At 44.3% G+C, this 21,475-nt stretch overlaps 1 protein-coding gene across 2 annotated transcripts in view; it reads right to left on the bottom strand.

Moving 5' to 3' along the window:
- Positions 1-21,475, bottom strand: part of LOC147692506 (testis-expressed protein 264-like) — a 716,840-nt gene that overhangs the window by 184,941 nt on the left and 510,424 nt on the right. For both annotated transcript variants that reach the window (XM_086938719.1, XM_086938718.1), the window contains one exon: positions 9,276-9,438. In XM_086938719.1, coding sequence (XP_086794845.1) covers positions 9,276-9,438 — 163 coding nt within the window. The remainder of the gene's footprint in view (positions 1-9,275; positions 9,439-21,475) is intronic.

Below are 21,475 nucleotides of genomic sequence, written 5' to 3'. Positions count from 1 at the left end.
GGCTAACTCCCTCGACCCATCCCAGTCCGGATTTCGAGCCAACCACAACACAGAGACCGCCCTCATCGCAGCCTCCGACGACATCAGGACCCTACTTGACAACGGGGAAACAACCGCTCTCATCCGCCTAGACCTCTGAGCCACCTTTGATACCGTCTGCCGCCGCACCCTAATAACCCGCCTCCACGACATGGGGATCCAAGGAAAAGCCCTGGACTGGAACCCAGAGAGTCCGCCTCCCTGCCTTCCGCTCCGCGCCCACCGAGATCATCTGCGGCGCACCCCAAGACTCCTCGCTCAGCCCTACCCTCTTCAATATCTACATGAGCCCCCTCGCCGCCATCGCATGCAAACATAACCTCAACATCGCCCAGCTGATACTCTCCCTCACCAAGGACCCAGCCACCGCCAAAACCAACCTCCGGGAAGGAATGAAAGACGTCGTGGAATGGATGAAGCTCAGTCGTCTGAAACTGAACTCAGACAAGACAGGGGTCCTCATCCTTGGACAATCCCCATCCGCCTGGGACGACTCATGGTGGCCCACAGCGTTGGACACCGCACCAAAACCCATGGACCACGCACGCAACCTAGGATTCATCCTGGACTCCTCACTCTCAATGACCAAACAAGTCAACGCCATCTCATCCTCATGCCTCAACACCCTGCGCATGCTCCGAAAAATCTTCCGGTGGATCCCCACCAAAACCAGAAAGACGGTCACCCAGGCCCTCGTCACCAGCCGACTGGACTACGGGAACTACCTATACGCAGGAACCACAGCCAAACTTCAGAAACGACTTCAGCGCATACAGAACACCTCCGCACGACTCATCCTCGACATCCCTCGCCACAGCCACATATCTGCCCACCTGAGAAACCTGCACTGGCTCCCCGTCAGCAAAAGGATCACATTTAGACTCCTCACCCACCCACACAAAGCGCTCCACGACATGGGCCCAGAATACCTTAACAACCGCCTCACCTTCTACACTCCGACCCGCCAGCTCCGCTCCGCCAACCTCGCCCTCGCCACCGTCCCACGGATTCGCAGAACCACCGCCGGAGGAAGATCGTTCTCCTACCTGGCCGCCAAGACTTGGAACTCCCTCCCAGCCCACCTACGAATGATCCAGGACCACCTCACTTTCAGGAAACACCTCAAGACCTGGCTATTCGAGCAGTAACAGCATCCCCCCTGCCTTCAGCGCCTTGAGACCCTCACGGGCGAGTCGTGCGCTGTATAAATGCATTGATTGATTGATTGTTATAGCTTCACAATGGGCACAACCACATTTTTCTCAAGGTTGAACGGTAATTTCAACTGAGACCAAAACTGAGACAAAAGTCTAACGTTACTACTCGTGAATGCCCTTTGTGAATACCGAAAGTTCTAAAGTTAGACTTTGTCTCAGTTGAACTTAAGACCAAAACTTAAATTTAACTGAGATAAAAGTCTAACTTTGCTACTCGTAAATGCCCTTTGTGAATACTGAAAGTCGTAATGTTAGTTTTTCGTCTCAGTTTACCTTGTGAACCCGGCCCTAGGAATATAAAACTACGTTCTACATATGGAATGATCTTTTTAGAGTTTTCAGGCGTATTTGCGGTATAGCACCAGGATTTCAAGGCTCAAGTTAGTATCAATGTATATCCCTAGGTTGAGGATGGATTTTGCAAGGGCTCGGGCGGCATAAAAATTGGCTAAGAAGAATCAACCATGTTGATCCCCCGCATAAGTGAACAGCAGCTCACTCTTATTCAGTTTTAAATAATTCTTGCACATCAATTATCAGTTGACTGAAAAATTATTTGCCAATGTGAAGGTGGAGAGTGGGCCCATGTTTTGGTTAGAGGTTTGCAATGGCGGAAATCCGTCGCCGCACTGGTTCAGAGCCAGCAGCTGAAAAATAAAATATCTTACTATTGTTTTATTGTATAGCGGTTGGCTCTGAACCAGGGTGCGCACAGAGGGGCAGGGCCAGGGCATGGGAGGGTGGGGGACTGGTTTGTGCACATGTGTTCGCAGGCCGTCTCATGCGCACTTCAGTTTCTCCAATCCGGCTGTAGCCGGGCAGGAGAAAGAGCACACGGTGGGGATTGAATCCGAGTCATGATGCTTTCACAGGGACTCCTGGGACAGGAACTGCAGCAGAGGAGCGCAAGGCAGCTGGCAGCACTAGGTGTTATTTTTTTTATCATTAACCCAACCGCTCACTGTGTGCTCCACCCACGTGCTGCCAGTTGGACCCCTCTTCCCCCTCTCACGGCCCCTCCACCCGCCTGCCGGTATTTTTCAGTGTTGGCCGACACTGGAGGATACTCCAAAGATAAGTTGGTTGTCATCTGTGTACATTAATAACTGAGCCCAGGTGATATCAAAGTTTCGCATGGGGCCGCATGAAGATATTAAAAAGAAGTGGAGACAGAACAGGACCCCCAGATACATCTCAACAAACATCTGTGGGATTCAACAAGCAGGTGAAGTGATACTCTCTGCTTTCTAGCCTTTAGAGCTAAATTCCCCCATAGCAGGTAAGCACCACATAAAGCCTATGTTGGATAATTTGTCCAGTAAAACGGCATGATTTATAGGCTCAAATGCTACCAACAGGTTCGTAAGTACCAAAGGTTCTGCACCTCTAGCATTCAAAACCCTTCGGAGATTGCTCAGCACTGAGACAGTGACCATCTGGCTGCTGTGGCCTGGACAAACCTCGATTGTTGGCAATCCATTAGATCATTCAATTATATGAGTTTCTCATTTGACCATATACTATTTTTTCGAAACGGCTGGATTAAAACGGAAAAAGAGAAATGGGCCAGACTGGTTGGAACTGACAAGCCAAAAGACTGTTTCTTTAGCAATGGTTATATAATTGTTTTTTTCAACATGCTGGTATGTGACCAGTTGCAAGGGAATGAGATAAAATTATCCTGATATCTGCACTGATGAATGGGGTCAGATGTTGCAGATATTTAGTTGGAAAAAAAACCTAATAGTGGGCCAGGAGGAATGACTCTGTTGGGTCATGGAGATGAGTTTGGTGTTTAAAATATTAAGAAAGGTATCTAATGTAGGGTTTTTCTACTCTAAGGTATCCAAAAGAAGTTGTAATTGCCTATTTCATTCAAAGCATGGTGGATAGATAACAATTTCAACTTCAGTTTTTTTTCTTATTTTATTAACCAAAGCGCTGGAGAGCTGCTCACTAAGAATGGCCAGGGAGTGGACGTCTTGAAATAGATGGTTGCTTGAGCTCATCTATGATTTTGAAAAGGTGAGGTAGCATTGTTTGCTTCTTTAATTTAAGAGTTATGGTCTTTGCCATGGATACATTTGGGAAAACAGCAAACACAAGGAGATAATGGACGGAGTGCTGAATCTTTTCAGACACTCACTCCCAGTTACAGATCTGGGTTGAATCTATCATCCTTCTTTAGCTCACTTCGCCATCTCAGTTCAGACCCAGCTATATGCAAATCAGCCTTGACCCTGTGCCTCATGAAAACAGTACAGCCCGACCTGCCAAGCCAGGTGTTCCCTGAACCGGAAACAAGCATCCTGGGACTGGTTTCTAGGTAACACCCTTCATCAGCCAGGCTAGCTTGAATCCAGTGGTAAAGTGAGCAAGGGACCCTCGTCTGGGCATACTCTGCCAACTTTGGGCAAACAAAGCAAACACAAGGAGATGATGGACGGAGCGCTGAAACTTTTCAGACATTTACCCCCGTCACAGATCTTGGTTGAATCCATCATCCTTCTTTAGCTCACTTCGCCCCCTCATTACAGACCCAGCTATATGCAAATCAGCCTTGACCCTGTGCCTCATGGGAACAGTACAGCCCGACCTGCCAAGCCAGGTGTTCCCTGCACTGGAAACAAGCATCATGGGACTGGTTTCTGCATAAAACCCTTCATCAGCCAGGCTAGCTTGAATCCAGTAGTAAAGTGAGCAAGGGACCCACGTCTGGGCATACTCTGCCAACTTAGGGCAAACAAAGCAAACACAAGGAGATGATGGACGGAGGGCTTAAACTTTTCAGACATTCACCCCCAGTCACAGATCTTGGTTGAATCCATCATCCTTCTTTAGTTCACTTCAGTTCAGACCCAGCTATATGCAAATCAGCCTTGACCCTGGGCCTCATGGGAACAGTACAGCCCGACCTGCCAAGCCAGGTTTTCCTTGAACTGGAAACAAGCATCATGGGACCGGTTTCTGCGTAACACCCTTCATCAGCCAGGCTAGCTTGAATCCAGTGGCAAAGTGACTAAAGGACCCACATCTGGGCATACCCTGCCCAAGAACTAGACATGGAAAATAGGGGTGAACTGACCTTCAAATCGCAGGAAGGATAATGTAATCTTTTTTGATAAAGAAATAGGAGCACAAGATTCATGGGTACTTCTAGCAAGCTAATATTTTCAGGTCACTCTAATGGCTAGAGACCAGCTGATCTAACCTGCGACACTTAACGGAAGGTACAGAGACCTCTAGATCACAGACCACCAGGTTAATACAAACAAGCTCAGACTTGGCTATTAAACAGGAGGGTGCAGAGATCACCGGACAAACTGCCAGAGACCCTGTGCAGCTAAGTCACGAGGATGCCAAGTTATCAGATCAAAGTGATAAAGGCATTATATTACATATCTCGAAGCCATTAGGAACCAACAGCTCTATGTATACTGAACAGAGGGGACAATGCACACACCTCTCTGTCACTGGGTAAATATATAATGGCCTGGGTAATTTAGGAGAAGAACTAAGAATTAATCTTAAGTGGTGTAGGGAGGAAAGATTATATGGGAGAGTGGTACAAATGGGAATTGGGAATATTTTACTGAACGTACTGTTAATTAACCACTAGAAAACTTCAAAAACCTTCTTAAACAGAAAGGAAAGACATAATTCACAGACCAGGCCTAATCAGCCCCGTTTAATAAGCACGTCTGGCACAAAAATATCAAGAATGGGGTGGCTTAGCCTCGCAACAGGTGGTGAGGTCATTTGGACAGGAATGCCTCAAAGTATCTTTGCAAATTGACTATGAAACTCGTAGCAGCAAACGCAAGATAAAGATTGGTGGAATGCTGTTGGCAGTGCTTAATTTGTAAAAGAATGAGTGCTGAAGCCCAAAGCTCTGCTAGGGAGCCGGCAGGTTGTGTTATTCAATGTCAGTGCCCTGGAGAGTAAGGCTGCACAGTTTTGAATCCACCTCAAGCCTCCTTAATCCACTACCAGACACTCCCTGACCCTTTACTTCACTCTTGCAGGTTTCTACTCCCCCCTTTGTGATGATTTGTCTACCAGTAAATGTCTGATGAGGCAATCACCGGCTCAAATTAAGAACGGGCTGCCAGAAAACCTTGTGGTTGTTTAGAAGCTTAAACAGAAGCGGTTATGTTATTTTTTATAAATAAATATGTTACACAGCACGGGTGAACAGATGAACCCCCAGCTATGTGTTCCAAAGAAAGTTTAAGTTACAACTCCCTATTCAAACCCAGCAAGGCAGAAGAAAGTCTGGGGATGGTTGTTATGCCATGAGGGGAGTGGCTCTCTGCAAAACATCTAAAACACTGAAAGTAAAAATATTGTTAAAAAAATTCGCGGCATTTCACTTTTGCTAAGGTGCAGAGAAATGTGTTAGAATCACCAAAGGGAATTTTCAGAAAACGAAGTATGCATCACGAATTGCAGAAAGCAAATACAAAGAAAAAAATCCACAAAAAACTGAAGTTAGAAATAACTCAAACTACAGTTGATTTAAAAAAAACTATATATATATATATATTAGATTCCATCTCTCTGTAAGTTTTGCATATTACTGATCTTGTCCTTAAATGATATAGCTGAACCAAACAGAACAGCATGCTATTCCGAACTACTGCTAGTAATTTAGTGTAAGTTCAAGCTCTCATGCTACATTTTTAATAGTATTTGGTATGTTAATACCTCATAAAAGTCAACTACACGTAGATCCTCATAAGGAGTTGGCTGGAAATACCAGAAAGCAAATACTTGCGGACAAACCTGGTATTCTCAGATTTGCAGTAGCGGCTGCTACCGAACAGGGGTGGTGAGCGGGGAAGGGGGGAGCGGAAGGAGGAGGTGGGAAATAAAATAAAAAAGGCACTTACCTTTTTACAGCCGACCGCTGCCTCTTCTTCCTCTGTCCCCCTGTCTGCACTCGGCAGGAAGCCCACAGCCTCCCAAAATCCCCTGACCAATCACAACGCTGTCTTAGCAGTGTTGTGATTGGTCTGAGCACTGTGGCTCGGCGCTCAGACAGGGACTGGCAGGCTGTGTATGGGTGGAGAACATGCACCGTGCGCATGACTCTTTGGCCGGCCCAAGACCGCCGGCCAAAGCTGCCACCACTCCTCCCCCTGGGAAGCGGGAAGCCCAGCCCCACCAGACTGGCTTCAGCTGCAAGCTGAATGCAAAAAACAAAATGATAATAACAAGCGTTATTATCATTTTATTTTTTGCATTCAGCTTGCAGTTGAAGCAGCGGGTGACGCTCCTTGGCAGAGGAGCCTCCACTGGGTTTAGGTGGGATTTTAGGACATCTTTCTTCAAACTTGCATACGACTTCTAAAAAAAAACTACAAACAATGCTTAACAAATGCATTCTATCTTTTAAAATCCTGGATTTTGCAATAAACATGTGTTAGACTTTCATAAGCCTGAGCAAGGGTATGATTCTTTCACACTATTTTAATGTGGGTCATTTGTTTTTTTCATCTGCCTGCTTGCCAGAAAACTGGAGCTATTTTCTGCAGCTGCAATTACTCATGTCAACCCAAACGGGCATAAGTGTCTGCTAAGGTTAAAATAAGTAAGGGTATGTCAGTGTCTGGCTGTGGAAGGGATATGATGACAGATAGAGCAGTAAGTGGTCATGGTCTTTACCATTAAAAGGGGGTGTTAGTGGTAAGGCTGAATGGAGCGTACTCATATTTTACCGCAGCATTAAGGTAAAGAACTCAGTGTAAAACCAACATGGGGTTTAATCCATCCTCCATTCCTTGAGAAACCTCGGGGGTCTGACCTCGGAGGACACGGAGTGGTTTGTAGCGTAATAGGCTCTGGTGGATGATGGACTTGTGGTAGGAGTGTTCCAATATGTATAGAGATATGGTTGTTCAGATTCTTCCATAGTTTTGAGGAATACTAACCTCACTATATAAAAGAATGAGTTATCCACCTCATGGCCTGCACACACAATGAAGTCTTCATAGACCCATAGCACTTGTTCCTGGTGTGGACTAAGCTGTATATCCAGCAGTGGCTCCTCCACTAAGGCGGAGGAGCGTCGCCCCACTGCTTTAAGAGCAGTGCAAAGGAAAAATGAAATGATAACCGAACGTTATTATCATTTTATTTTTAGAATTGAGCTTGCAGTTGCTCCCAGGTTAGGTTAGGCCGGGGCGGGGTTGGGCTCCCATGACCCAGAGGGAGGAGGGTTGCTGCACCTTAAGTGAGCATGGCGGTTTTGCCGGCCATCTGATCCCGGCCAGTCATGCGCACTTTGCATGTTTTCCACCAGCTGTATTCCAGAGCCTGGGTGGAGCATGCACAGCCTACCACTCCCTCTATTAGCGCAGAACCACGGCGCTCAGACCAATCACAGTGTTGCTGTAAGGCAGCATTGTGATTGGCTAGGGGAGCCAGTGTGCTTCCTGGTTCCTGCGTCAGTGAAGAGGTAGCAGCTGGCCACCGGTGACCAGCAGGTAAGTTTATTTTTTTTATTTTATTTATTTGTTCTAACCCCCACACCTCCTCCGGCTGTTGTTCCCTACCAGCCGCCACTGTGTTTAGCTGTCACACGAACCAGTAAAACCTCATATGCTAAATAGCAAAACACAAGCACAAGTGTTGAAATCTTATACTATGCTGAGTAGAGAAATGGATATTAAGCAGAAACTCTAAATAGGCACTAATAAAACGTTGTTGTGCTCTGCTCATGGAAAGAACGTGAGAAGAACTTGACACGAAGAAGAAATACAGCAAACTGTGGTAAAAATGCTTACTTACAAATTTTTCAGTTCTCATTCATTTTGCTAGCTTTCTCCATATGTAAGCTGAAACTAGCTATGCCATGTTGGAGGTAATTTATGTCAAGGTACCATCATCCTGTGCATGCTGTCTTCTCACTAACGCTTGCACCCCCTTTTAACAGCAACCACCACCGCCACTCACCACCCACTAACTGCTTTATCTGTCATCACATACTTCCTTCCCCAGCTAGACACCCTCACTTAACCTTACTTATTTTCTTGTTATCAGGCCCTTGTCATGCCCATTTGGGTTAACACAGGGAGTTGCAGCTACGGAAAATAGCACACGTTTTCCGGAAGGCGGGCAGATTGGGAAACATTATCCACTTTAATGAGTCCAAGAAATCATACACTAGGCAAACCTCATAGAAGTCTATTAATGCAAAATTGCAGAAAAGCATCAAAACTATTTTAAGTGTAATATTCCTTTTCAGCCCTCTGATCAGTTGGAGCATGCAATGACAAATTATATGATTGTTTCCAGTATTTTCATTATGTACTTTTTAACAATGCAAGGAGCTGAGAAATGGACATTAAACAGAAACTCTAATACGCAGACGTCGGCTCTTCGTGGAAAGAATGCGCAAAGACATTGAGGAACAGATACAACAAGCTGCGGTAAAACACTTACTTCGATCATTTTAAAGTTCTCGCTTCATTTTGCCAGCTTCATTAATATTCAAAATGAAACTAACTATGCCAAGTTGGATCCTTTTTATGCCAAGGTACTGTCATCCTATGCATGCTGTATTCTCGTATGCCCAGCTCGAGCCATCATAATCTCTTGGATTGCCATCTGTGCCAAGGGATAACTTAGTATGTCAGATCTAGCCTCACATGCCCTGCCACTGCCAACATGTATTTGCTGGGGATGCCATCGTATATTGTTTGTAACATTGTATGCCCCGGCACTGCTATCATACGTCGAGTGTGATCTTGCATGCCAAGATATTGCTGTCAAGAATAGTCTTGTGTACCTAGCTACTGCCAACAAATGCCAAAGGACAAACTCATGTACATATTGACTGTTATCGTATACCAGGTGCTGCTTCATACGCCCACATACTGCCATCAACCGCTAGATGCAGTTTCATGTGCATTAGAAAAAGTTAAGTGGGGTACAATAACCTTCAAATTAAGTTGGGATCAGAGCTAGAGGTCATTGGAAGGAATAGTCAGTAAAAAAAAAATACAACTGACTCACCTGTGCCAACTATTCCAGCTTCCTCTTCCTCCTCGCGGAGCTTTTTCAATAACGCTTTCATCTCCGGCACATAGAAATCACTCTGGCGGGAGAGTGGGCACACAAACTGGATCAGAGCTCCCTTGTAGATCTCAATGTAAGGGTGGGCACAGAGTTTTCGCTCCTGGAAAAAAGCAGAAAAGTACTCAGAAAACCCATTCACTTACAATGTATAAAGCACTTCACCAAATTATAGCACACCTGTGCTAGACGGATGTATGACGGTACAACGCGTACCGTTACAACGCGTACCTTTACGATGCAGGTTTAACAACGCAAGTCATTACAACGACTTGCATTGGGGGGCGCAGGATAGTGAATAGTTTAATTTACTATTCCAGCTCCAGTCCCCGTGGATAGTAGGGAAGGTGTTGGATAGTAAATTAAACTATCCCCTATCCTAGAGCGTCCTCCAGTGAAAGTAGTTGTAACGACTTTCGTTGTAAATCCTGCGTTGTACCGGTACCACGTTGTAATGGTTCCGTTGTAAAGGATGTTTCCTGTGCTAGACTACAAGCCTGCATTCCAATGATTGCTTCAGGAGCATTAGTTCGATTAACTTGCCAGTACTTATAAATATTATGTGATCCGGGTACTCCTAAGGGTGCAAGTGAGCGAAGATTCACACTGGTTGAGTGAGATACCAAATTAGGGAACAAGAAACTGAGGAAAAAGGTCAGAGGGGATCCATAGGAATTTCCAATGCACAGAAGCCTCAATTTTGGACTATCTGCCTCATCCCCTAGATGTACTTTGCTAAAAATACATAATGCTATGGACATAATTGAGCTTTGAGAAAAGGATTGAGCAGGAAAACATTAGCTCAGGGGGGTAGTGGGATTAGACTGACATGTAAAAAGTATGAGATGATGCTCACAGTCTCATCACAATTTATGAGTATTTGTCATATTCAAACATTTAGAATGCTTCTCAAGTTCTTGTCGAAATCATTACAACTGCTTTAAAACCAGATACCTGTAGATTTCAAAACTCAGATACACAACAATTATGACATTATAGCCAATTTAGGCAAGACGGGGGGATTGCAGCTAGGAAGAGAAACATTTCCTAGAAGTAGTTCTTGAAATAAATACGGGGGACTGGGACTTTCTACTCCTGTATCTGTGCACTGCTGAAAAGTGCATGTGACGTCCCCATTAATATAAAAGACAGGTTGCCAACATGTTTCACAGGGTCAAGGTGAGCTCATAAGATTAGGACATGGCATTTGAATGTGCAAAATCAATTCCACTGTTACGTTAGGTAAAGAGTTGGTGTTGTAACTGATGTCTTTCAGTTCTGAATGCCATTTGATTTTAATTATTTATAGTATATAAATAGCACAATCGCTGCAGAATAAGTGTCCCAGCACCAAGAAGCCAACAAAGGACGTCATTACGCCCTGACTTAACAGACAATGTAAATAGGTATGCACTAAAAACATACTGGGAAATCAGGTGTTGGAAAATGCACAACTCCAATCTGATGGATGCAAAGCATTACATATACCATAAACGATTAATGCATCCTAGAAAAATACATATTAATGAATAGTGTCACTGTATTGTGTCTTAGATCACTGGGCAAGAATTAGAAAGGAGAAGAGGAGGATGAATATATGTATTGCAAAGTTACCCCTTGTTAGGTGGTCACCCCCATTTTTCATTTTTATTGTGACACAATTGCTGGTAATCTTGAAATCTAACACGGAGGCATCACTATCCAGTATGTGCTCTGACACTTAAAACATGTCGCAAAGGACTTAAAACATGACTGGCAAATTTAACTTTCCTATAAGGCCAAAGTATATGGTGTAGCAATGGTAAGGAAAATTAAATGCCACTTCAGGACTGCAGCACCTTTTGTGCCACCCACCATAGTGGTAATGAAAAGATGGCTTCAGGACTGCTCTTGGGTGTAGCCTCTCAGCAGCAGCTTCAATCCTGCTAACCAGACATATTATAATCACCTTTTTGGCTGGTAAGAAAATATGATGTTAACCCGTTTGCTGCGTCGAACGTGCAGCTCCAGTGCTGAACATTCGAAAAACGGGTGGGGCACGTCGGCCAACGGACGTTCGCTGCACTACCAAGGTAGTGCTCGTGACGACTGTCGGCCGACGGCAGCAGCCAACGGGTTAAATATTAAATTAGACACCCAAAAGCACAACTTACTGCCTACAATGCAGAGTGCATAATACTGAAGAGTGGGACATGTGTGACATTGGAAAGACATGTTCTCCAGTGAGTAGGTTCAAAACGACTTTGTCATTGACCAGGTTATAACTGGTAGATCGAAAAAGTCAAAGTATGAATTATACACTTCATTCTATAACTGCTGCAGACTCCATTCAAAGACTTATTTTGTATTTAACAAGCTTAACCGTCGCGCGTTGCTGCGATCTCAGAAGAAAGGATATCTAAGGAAACTTGTAATGATAACATTAAATTTACATTGTGTCATTTTTATTGAAACTTATTAATTTTAATATGGAAAACATTTTAAAGTGTTGTTTTAATTCTGTTTATTTATTCGAGTGCTTGTGGATACATGGTATTTTTTGTTTTCCGTCTGGTGCGTACACGAATAAATCAGAATGTTTTCGGAAGCGTGAGCTGGCCACATACAGTTGTCCATGTGAGAAGCACGGATTCTCCAAATCTAGTCCACACAGTTGCAGCGATTGTCCTTGTGCTTTGTTGATGGTCATTGCAAAAGCGAGTCGCACCGGAAAGTGTAAACGTTCAGTATTATAAAGATTATGAGGGCCCTGGGGGGCCGATATTTAACAATTCTTTTTTTATTTTTTTGCCAGAAACCTTCGCGGGAGTGTACTCAACAGCTTCCCAAAGTTTCATGCCGATCGGATGAATGGTGTAGTAATGCATAAAGGACAAACAGACATACTTTGGTTTGTATATATATATATATATATATACACAGATAGAAATCCAATCTAATGATAAAGTCTGAATTTTAATTATTATATGGGAAATTCAATTTTTAGAAATTTACCTTTAACCTTCCTAATGCTGCTGGAGGCTCTCCAGCAACTGTGCAGCACGAGATAACTTCTCCCAGAGCAGAGACAATGGTTATGAAGTATGGAGGAGTTTTCTTCCCCTGGCAGGAAGACCAGTTGGGATGGGTGCAGGAAATGAATTAACTTCAAAGGGACCTACCCTGTCAAACCTAATGCTCTACTTTGCCTTTCCTGGCAATGGTCAACAGCAACATGGCATACAATTGAAACTGGTAGTTAGCACACTTTACATCATCTTGCTTTTTCTCTTCCATTATCTCATATTTACCATCAGTACATGTTATTTATCTCGAGATGTCCCACAACAATGTAATGTTTACTTCAAGTTTCTATTAATTTGTAAAATTGACAGTGATGTGCTCCCTGAAATTCCAAAACCAAAAAGATCCTTGCCATAGAAGGGATTCTTTAAGACCCAAAGATTGAAGGCATACACTTTTCACGTCAAAATTTATTTCATTATAAAAGTGGCCTGTTTTTCCTCATTGGCGTCAGTCAATAAAAAGCCTACTTTTGGCCCATGGCCACGCCCTTACGTTTTATTTATGGAAGGGAATCACACATTCATCAATTAAATACTAAGAAAAAGGCCAGTCAAGTGTGCCTAGCATTACGTATCGGAGAAAGTAAAAAAAAATAGCATTAACTGGTGAGTATGGGTATATAGTATTACCTCCCTGAGCACGAGAGTGAGTGATAGCACCGATTATTAACAGTTAGCAAAAAGTGAGTGATGACAGCAGCAAACATTACCTGCGCTAGTCAGAGAGAATGAGACACTGCAAATATCAGTACAGAGAAAGAGAGCAAACATATCAATAATATTTTGAGGTGGAGAGTATGCGAGGGGGTGTTTTATATTACGTGTTATATTAAGTGTCTGCCATAATAAAGGTTATCCAGTTTTTGAAGGAGTCGGCTATGTTCCTCTAATTTAATGCTAAATCTAATCTCTGCAGCATTCCAATGAGCCTGAATGAGTTAATGTCCACTCTACAGCATCTGAGAGCAATCCTGTTGCTCCATGACTGCTAAAAGCCTGGGCACTTTGCATTATTCCATGCCGATGCACTGCTCTTCAATTCTTTTAGATATTAGCTTGCTTCTTCTGGCACTTTCCCGTCATTCCTATACAGCAAACCACCATACTCATGTCCTCAGCAAACCTCCCATTATTAACCCAGATAGTTCTCAGCGCCCCTTTCAAAATTATTGAGCATATTGTCCTTCGTCAATTAGCCTCGATTCCACAATCCCGCTCACGGTTTAATCCACTTCAATCAGGAACCCTCTGATCACGTTCAGCAGAAGCTAGCCATGTGCAACATGCACATTTTTCAACAAAGGTAGGCTTTTCAAAGCCATCATCCGGCTTTTTTGTTCTTTGATTCCCTTGTGTATTGGAACTTATTGATCATGGCTTCTTTTCCTAAACTGATTTGCAAGGCAAAGACAAATTCTGAGCAGTCCCATGAATAATTGTATATTTAATGTTAAGCATCACTCCCTGGAGAGGCCCTTGATTTCCGATAAAATGCAGATTTTGATTAATTCTGCGTTGCAGGGATGTCAGTTGTCTGAAACTGACTGCGGCCAATTGAACACTAGTAAAGCAGAAGAGTGTGGGACTTTCATTTGACCCTTAGTAGAGCCTGACCTTGCATATGGTCTGCGTCAGACTCCTTAATGCAGGAAGGGTGAGCCCTACTTTCATTGCCTAAATCCAACCCAGCCAGTAATTTTGCCTGAGATTGGGCTTGTTTGAATTGTAAGTCTATTAGCATCCAAAGCCATTGCCCTGTTTATATAGAATTAGAAAAGGTAACTGTCTTCTTTGACCACAAATCTACTTAGTTGATATCTAAGCAAGTTATTTGCTTTTGGAATGAAACTTTCATATTTTCTATTTCCATAAGTCTTTCTAAACATTGGGGGAAACTCTTCGAGATTCTCTTTGAAATCTTTGTTGTGAAGGTCGGGAGCATTAACTATTATTAAGGAAGTTGAATGGAAAATGTGCTAATTATCGTAATGGAACGTTTCAGTTCTATATAGAGGTTAGGATTATGCAGTACTTTATTTACTTTTTATTATCAGCAGCCATGTTAACATTGACACAGACTTAATTTATCACAAAACTTGGTAAGAAGTCACCAATAAAATGATGTCAAATTAACTGTGAGAGACCCCACAATAATCCTATTCTCTTTTGCTGCCTCCTCTTTCTTCCTGCGACAGAACACGAGAAACATCATCTTCAGCCTTGCTTTGGCCAATCTGACCCTGAAGGGGTATAAACATATGCCATGAAAACTGTACTTGCAACTTTGTAAACAGTACCCAAAGCTTAGCACAAATTACAAGGGTTTCTTCTTCAGTCTACAGAGGAACACAATGCTAGCAGAGGGATTACGAGAGATCAACTCCCATTTGCAGATGCATAGAGAGGGTCCAGGAGCACTGGTCCATGGACGATGAGGCAGACGCCCCGAGGTCTTAGGAATACCACCACTGGGTGCATGACCTTGGTAAAACACCACAGGGCATTACACAGGCCGAAGGAGAGAGTGGTGAACTCGAAAGTCGGCCCCAGCCACTGGAGGAAACAGAGGTCGGGAGGAAAATTTTGAATAATCAGATAAGCTTACTTGAGGTCGAGATGCACAACCCAATCATTAAGTTGAAGGAGATCCCTCAGGAGGTGGATACCCTCCAGACTGAAGTGGCGAAAAACCAGCCACTCATTGAAATCCTTCAGGTTGATGACCCACTGTTGGCTGCCATCCCTCTTGTCCACTAGAAACAGGTTGCTGAGGAAACCTGCAGGATGAGGAGATGTCTGCACGCTGGCACCTTTGTGGAGTAACACTACTACCCCAGCATCTACCAACTTGGCGCCTGCTTCATAGAAGTTCAGCAGAGGGGAGGTTCCCTTTGGGAAGGAGAGCAACAAAATTATATATGAAACCCCTGCTTGGTTTGGAGTACCCAAAAGTCGGGAGGTGAGAGCCACCCAGTTGCGATCAAACCCCCGCAGCGCTGCTGAGGGAACAAATGAACACTCACCTTGAGCTGAGCCATTGTTGCCACCGCCTCTATGGCCACCCCTTGAGACCCGGTTTCAGGGTATCCTCCGGTGGGATAGAAGTTGTCGAATTTGGATGCATCCCGGTACTATCCTCTTCTATTGGTGTAGCCCCTGCTGGTGGTTGTGAGCGGCCAGCCAACTGCTCCCTGCCTCGACAAGCCCTGGAGGAACCCTTGGGCGTAAAGATGTGTTCGATTGACACTTGGGCCTCATCTAGCGAATTATACGTTGCTATGAATTTACCAAGTTCCTGAATACACAGGTCGCCAAACAAGCCATCTAGTGCTATGAGGTCAGTTTCCAAGGTGGCAAGATCCCCCAGTTTGGTATCAATTTTTATGAGGAGCGAGTGCCGCCTCTCAGTCAAGATGGCAAAGTTTAAGTTCCCCAACAAGATAATTGCCCTCTGGGCCTACACAAACAATATCTGTGGGGAGATCAGGGTACCGGACGCTTTTGCGCCCTCACCCACATCCAAAATACGGGTTAGTGGCCCAGCAAGATCAAGAAGCTTGTCCTGGCAAGACTGCCGGGGCCTATCAATGCCCTTCTTTGGGTCCACAAATGTACTTCCCCAGAAAGGTGGCCATGAGGTCGTCTATGTCCGGGGTCAGCACCACCTTTTCAAACAGAGGCTGGCGGGGGCACTCCTCCAGAAGGCAGTTGTGGACCTCCTTACCTAGAGCCTTGCTCAGCCTTCCTGCAAAATAGGATGCAATCTTGCCCCTGGGACCCATTCTGCCGACCAGGGAAGGAAGAGTTGCTCAGGGTCTAACATATCTGAGGTCCCTTGGGGTTCATCGCCTACTGAGGTGCTTCCACTAGGTAAGGTGGGCTAGTGATGCTGCGGAAGGGACCCTGTCTCCTGCTCTGCATCAGAGCCCGAGGATGAGTCATTCCAGGGAGGAGGACTGAACGGGTGGGTAAAGGAGATTGCGCCTGCGGACTGTAGCCCAGAGGGTCCCTGCTCGTGGGGGATCTACTGCCAGGGGTTGGGTCATGAAGGCTCTCTTAAGGCTGTCAAAAGCATCAAGATTGATGCCTAGGGAAGATTTCCTGTTGTGCTTAAGGGTCAGCGCAAGTTGGTCAGGCGTCCTTGGAGGTAACAGGAGGAGGGCCCAAGGGAGTCTTGTCACCCTGGGAGGGATTTGAAGCTCCAGGGAAGCCACTACCTGAGTAACTGCGTTTAATACAGAGGTGTCCATCATCTCGCAAAAGTGGTCCTCTATGGGGAGGTAGGTAACCTCTTCCTCTTCTGAATAGGTCTCTTCTGTGTCACTCATTTTGAATAGTATCGTACTGGGATTGACCAAGGGTAGTAATGTATGACATGGTTCTTCCAGGCAGAGTAAGAGGGTATAATAATGAGGTGGAGATCTCCTAGCCAAGAATGAGCAAGCCCAAGGAGGCAATGACAGGGCTGAGCCTGCAGGACACTACTGGCACCAATGTGTGTTGTAAGGGTTACTATTTAAGCCTAGGCTGATGTCCAAAGGGTAGAACACCAACTAGGAGTGTAGAGCTCGTGGCTTATGGGGCAAACTGTCAAAAACTATTAAGGAACTCAAGGCGGCCAAGGTGCCTCTGATGTGCCTCTGATAAGCCTCTGGGGTTTAGCACACCGGCTCGGAAGACAAGAAGCGATGTGTGTATACACACCGTGGTGCTCTCTGGTGGTTGAAGGAGCACACCGCATTAGTCCCCAGCACCGAAGCATGCAATCAGCTGATGAAGCGGCCCGCAGAGGTGCGACAAGCGTTTCTGTGTCCGCGCTGCCGCTGTCCAAGAAAGAACTCTCAGTAACAGATCGCAATTAAGCATAAAACACGCAAGACAACGCCAAATATCAATATAGAAGTGGGCCTGAGGCACTTATCTCGGCTGCATGAGCAGCGAAGAAGGAGGAGGCAGCAACAGAAACAAAGGACTCTTATGAGGGTCTTTAGCACAGTTGATTAGACATTATTTTATTGTTGACTTCTTCCCAGGTTTTATGGGAAATGAAGTCTGTGTTCACTTTTTACTATCAGCAGGCATGTTAACAACGACAAAGTACAGCCTAATTCTCGCCTCCAGTCCTGACATAGAATTCAAAATAGAAGGAGCAACAAATGAAAAATGCTTAGGAATTGTACAGTTTGTTAAATGTATTCTGAAGTATTGTGTCAAAGGCAGTGCTTAATTTGAGACGGTGGTTTCTGGTGATCGGCACTGGCACTTCATTGTAAACACTGGAGCTTGACAGCCTGCCCCAAGGTAGCGCTTTCTGGCTAACGTTGAGATTATAATAATAATATTATTATTGGCAGCATAGCATGGGCAATGTGTGGTATAAGCTGCAGTAGCATCCCGACAAGAGCCCTGGTGCTTATTTTTTTACAAATTAAACATTGGTCAAATGATCTGTTTAGAAGCTGAACAAAGGTTTTTCAAATCATATGCTTTAAACCCGTATAAAGGTTTGTAACGCAGTTCTGCACCCCTTGCTACAGTGAATAACATTTATAACTCATTTTAAATTCCCATTTCAGTGCACTGAACAATTAACTACTTTATTCAATGCTGTAATAAATAGTTGTGACCTAAAAGAAGCAGGTGTTATTCCAAGCCGGTGAGTCAGTATTTTCCCCAAATCTTCAAGCCTGAAGGTGTAGAGCAAAATCATTCCCCAAAATATTAGTTTTTCTTTTACAAAATGGCTGAAATTCTTCTAGTAGTGTTGTGCTCCTGATTTGCATACGTCAAAACTACGTAAATGAAGATACATTTAGATTCCATGTATGATGTTAATGGAATGGCAATTGCTTATGTAGACCATCTACCTACCACTGTGCTAGCCCAGCATAAGTCCCGCCTGCACTCATTTTTTGGCCTCTGGTGGGGGCTTAGGCCAAAGTATTTTTTCCCCATAACTCTCATTTTTTTCAACGGTATGATCATTCTTATACACCCAATAGAAGATGTGCTGGTTTAAAATAAACATTGTTTAGCAATGCCAACAGCCCGGCTTATGAATGAAAGTGCCTTTTGTGTCATTGGTGGGTTTTAGGCACTCCTGATGCATTCTGTCACTCATCTTTTTAGCACATTTTTATGAAAAAGGTTTCTTTAAATCCATATTTTGGTCCCTTTCACTGTTTTCAAACATTTCTTGAGGTACAAGCCAGCCCAAATCTCGATGAAAGGAGTTAGACGTACTCTAGCCTCGCGCTGTCACAGGGCAGGTATTGTATGTTTTGCAAGGGTAAGTTCTGCATTTCAGGCCAGCCTTGAGCTCAACCGTACAGTAACACAGACAAATTGATGTTCAGTCAACCAGGGCCGGCTCCTGCAATGCTGCAAGTAAAAGCGGTGGGCCGGGTTAGAGGGACAGACTACCACGAGGGAAAAGTAAATAAATAATTAATTAATTTTGCCTCGTCGGCGGCTATCGAAATCCCTCCACCTACCAGGCCCCACCGCTCCAACGCTATTACATGAACGGGCCGCGGCTGCAGTCAACCCGCTGTTAGACTAAAGGAAAATAACAAAAGATGAGTGTGTATCACAGGTGTAAGAAGCCAAGGGGCAGATGTATCCAAGTCATTTTTAGTCGCAAACGCTGCGATTCGCAAAAAAGCAGCGTATGCGACTAAAAATTCGCAAAACTGTATGTGTGATGGAAATCGCTTAGCTAAATTAAGGAATTGCAAAATTTGCGATTCCTTAATTTTGCGTAAGCATTTAAGATATTGCAAATTGGGATTCCTTAAATGCTATGCATCAAGCATTCAATTTTTGCGATTTCTCCTTAAGAAATCGCAAATTACCACCAACTTCAAGTTGGTGGTAATTTGCGATTTCTTTCATGCAATTTTTGGCATTTGTGAAGTATACATGCCCTTAGGGCATGTATGTGCGCCATATGCGCACACATGTTCATTTCAGGGGTGCATCAGGGTGTCCTTATGACACCCTTGCACCCTTGAAATTATTCTCAATTTGCGATTCTCAAATTGCGAATCGCAAATTGAGAATAACTTCCCATTCATTCCTATGGGCCTCCTGGCCCATAGAAATGAGGAGGCCCATAGAAATGAATGGCAAATTATTCCTTAATTGTGATTCGCAATTTGCTAATCGCAATTAAGGAATTTTAAGAAATCGCAAAAAAATTGCGATTTTCTACATACATCCCTTAGTCTGAGGACACAGGGACTATGTGCAGGGTCACTGCATAATGACGGCATGCTCCATAGCCATGGACTTCTACAAGAATAAGTCCCTTATGTAGTGCACCCGTTCCTTCCGCCCATTAATCTGCATGTGCCAGTAAATTCTGACATTTTCACCTGATAAATATCGTCGGGTTTGATTAGCTAATATTAAACACAAAGCGCTTCATTGTAATATGTGCAGTAACAGCAGTTACAGAGAATATAATAATTATCTAGCCAGCATGACATGATGGCCTTTATGTTAGGCCTTGGAGTAAATACTAGTCGGCCTCCCCGAGCTTAATGGATCTCTAACATTCATACTGTCATTACACAAAAATGTATTTATTTATTTATTTTTTTATTTATTAAAACATTTATAGAGCGCGAACGAAGGCCCTAGGGCATCTCGGCACTAAGGATCTCTGCAGTGTTTAACCAACAAGGGGAGCTAGAGTTTACTGATTAAAAAGCCAGGTCTTGAGTTGCTTGCGAAAAGACCAGAGTGAGGTACTTGTTTTAATCGAGTGTGGCAAAGTGTTCCAGAGTTTAGGTGCGGCTACAAGGAATCTTCTATCTCCCCATGAGACAGATTTGGTACGGGGTACCACCAATTCGTGTGAACTGGAGGAGCGTAGTGTTCTGGAGGGACTGTAGGGGGTGAGATTTTGAGTAAAAAAAAGCAGGTCCAACATTGTGTAGAGCCTTATACACTATGCAGAGGGTCTTTAACTTGATTCTATTTCTTACAGGAAGCCAGTGCAACTTTCTAATAGTTTCTGACGCAGACTGATGTTTGGGAATTCTTCCAAGGAGCCTGGCGGCTGCATTTTGAATGATTTGCATTTTGTGTAGCACTATTTCTTGGGCATTTAGAAACAGAGCATTGCAGTAATCTAATGTAGACAATACCAAGGAGCTCACCAGGGTTTTTCCGGCTTTCTCGGGGAGAAATGGCAAGATTTTTTTGATAAGCAGTAATTTGTGGAAGGCCGAAGAGGAGATCTGGTTTGCATGAGGAAGGAAAGTAAGGCGAATGTCGAACATGACTCCCAGATTCCTCACCTTGCTGACCGGAGCCGGTGGATGGCCCAGTGATAGCGGCCACCAAAGGGAGGACCATTCCGGGGTCAAGCTTCCGAAGATGACCACTTCCGATTTGTCGGAATTTAGTTTCAGGCAATTGGAGGCCATCCAATTCCCTATTGCCAGCATGCCCTGATTAAAATTATTGGCTATTTTGTACCCATCATTCCTGACGGCGAGGACCAGCTGGGTGTCATCTGCGTAGGATGTAAGGCTCATCCCATGTGCACGAATGAATTTGGCAAGGTCCGACACATAAATGTTAAATAGTGTCGGACTAAGGGATGAGCCTTGAGGGACTCCACATGGCAGTGACAAAGAGGGTGATTGAAATGATCCAATAGTGACCACCTGGGACCTGTCCTCCAGAAAAGATGCAAGCAGTTTCTTGGCGTTATGTTAGATACCCATGCTTTCGACACGGTCGACCAAAGTAGCATGGTCGACCGTGTCGAAGGCCGCCGATAGGTTGAGCAGCATCAGGACTGCTGTTCCTCCAACATCCCGGATGGATCTTATGTCGTCCGCCGCTTTAACCAAGGCCGTCTCCGTTCCGTGGTATTGGCGAAAGCCGAACTGAGATTCATCCAGTAGCTTATGATCCTCGATGAAGGTTGATAGTTGAAGATTCATAGCTTTTTCAACTATGTTCGCCAAGACTGGGAGACTAGCGATTGGACGATAACTTTTTAGTTCTTCCTTATCGAGGTTTGGTTTTTTGAGAAGAGGTTTTATAAGGGTCTTTTTT

This window comes from Lissotriton vulgaris, chromosome 9 (genome assembly GCF_964263255.1).
Source record: "Lissotriton vulgaris chromosome 9, aLisVul1.2, whole genome shotgun sequence".
NCBI classification, from domain to species: domain Eukaryota; kingdom Metazoa; phylum Chordata; class Amphibia; order Caudata; family Salamandridae; genus Lissotriton; species Lissotriton vulgaris.
Note: the sequence above shows the minus strand (reverse complement) of the source record. Positions and strands in the feature narration are given on the sequence as shown.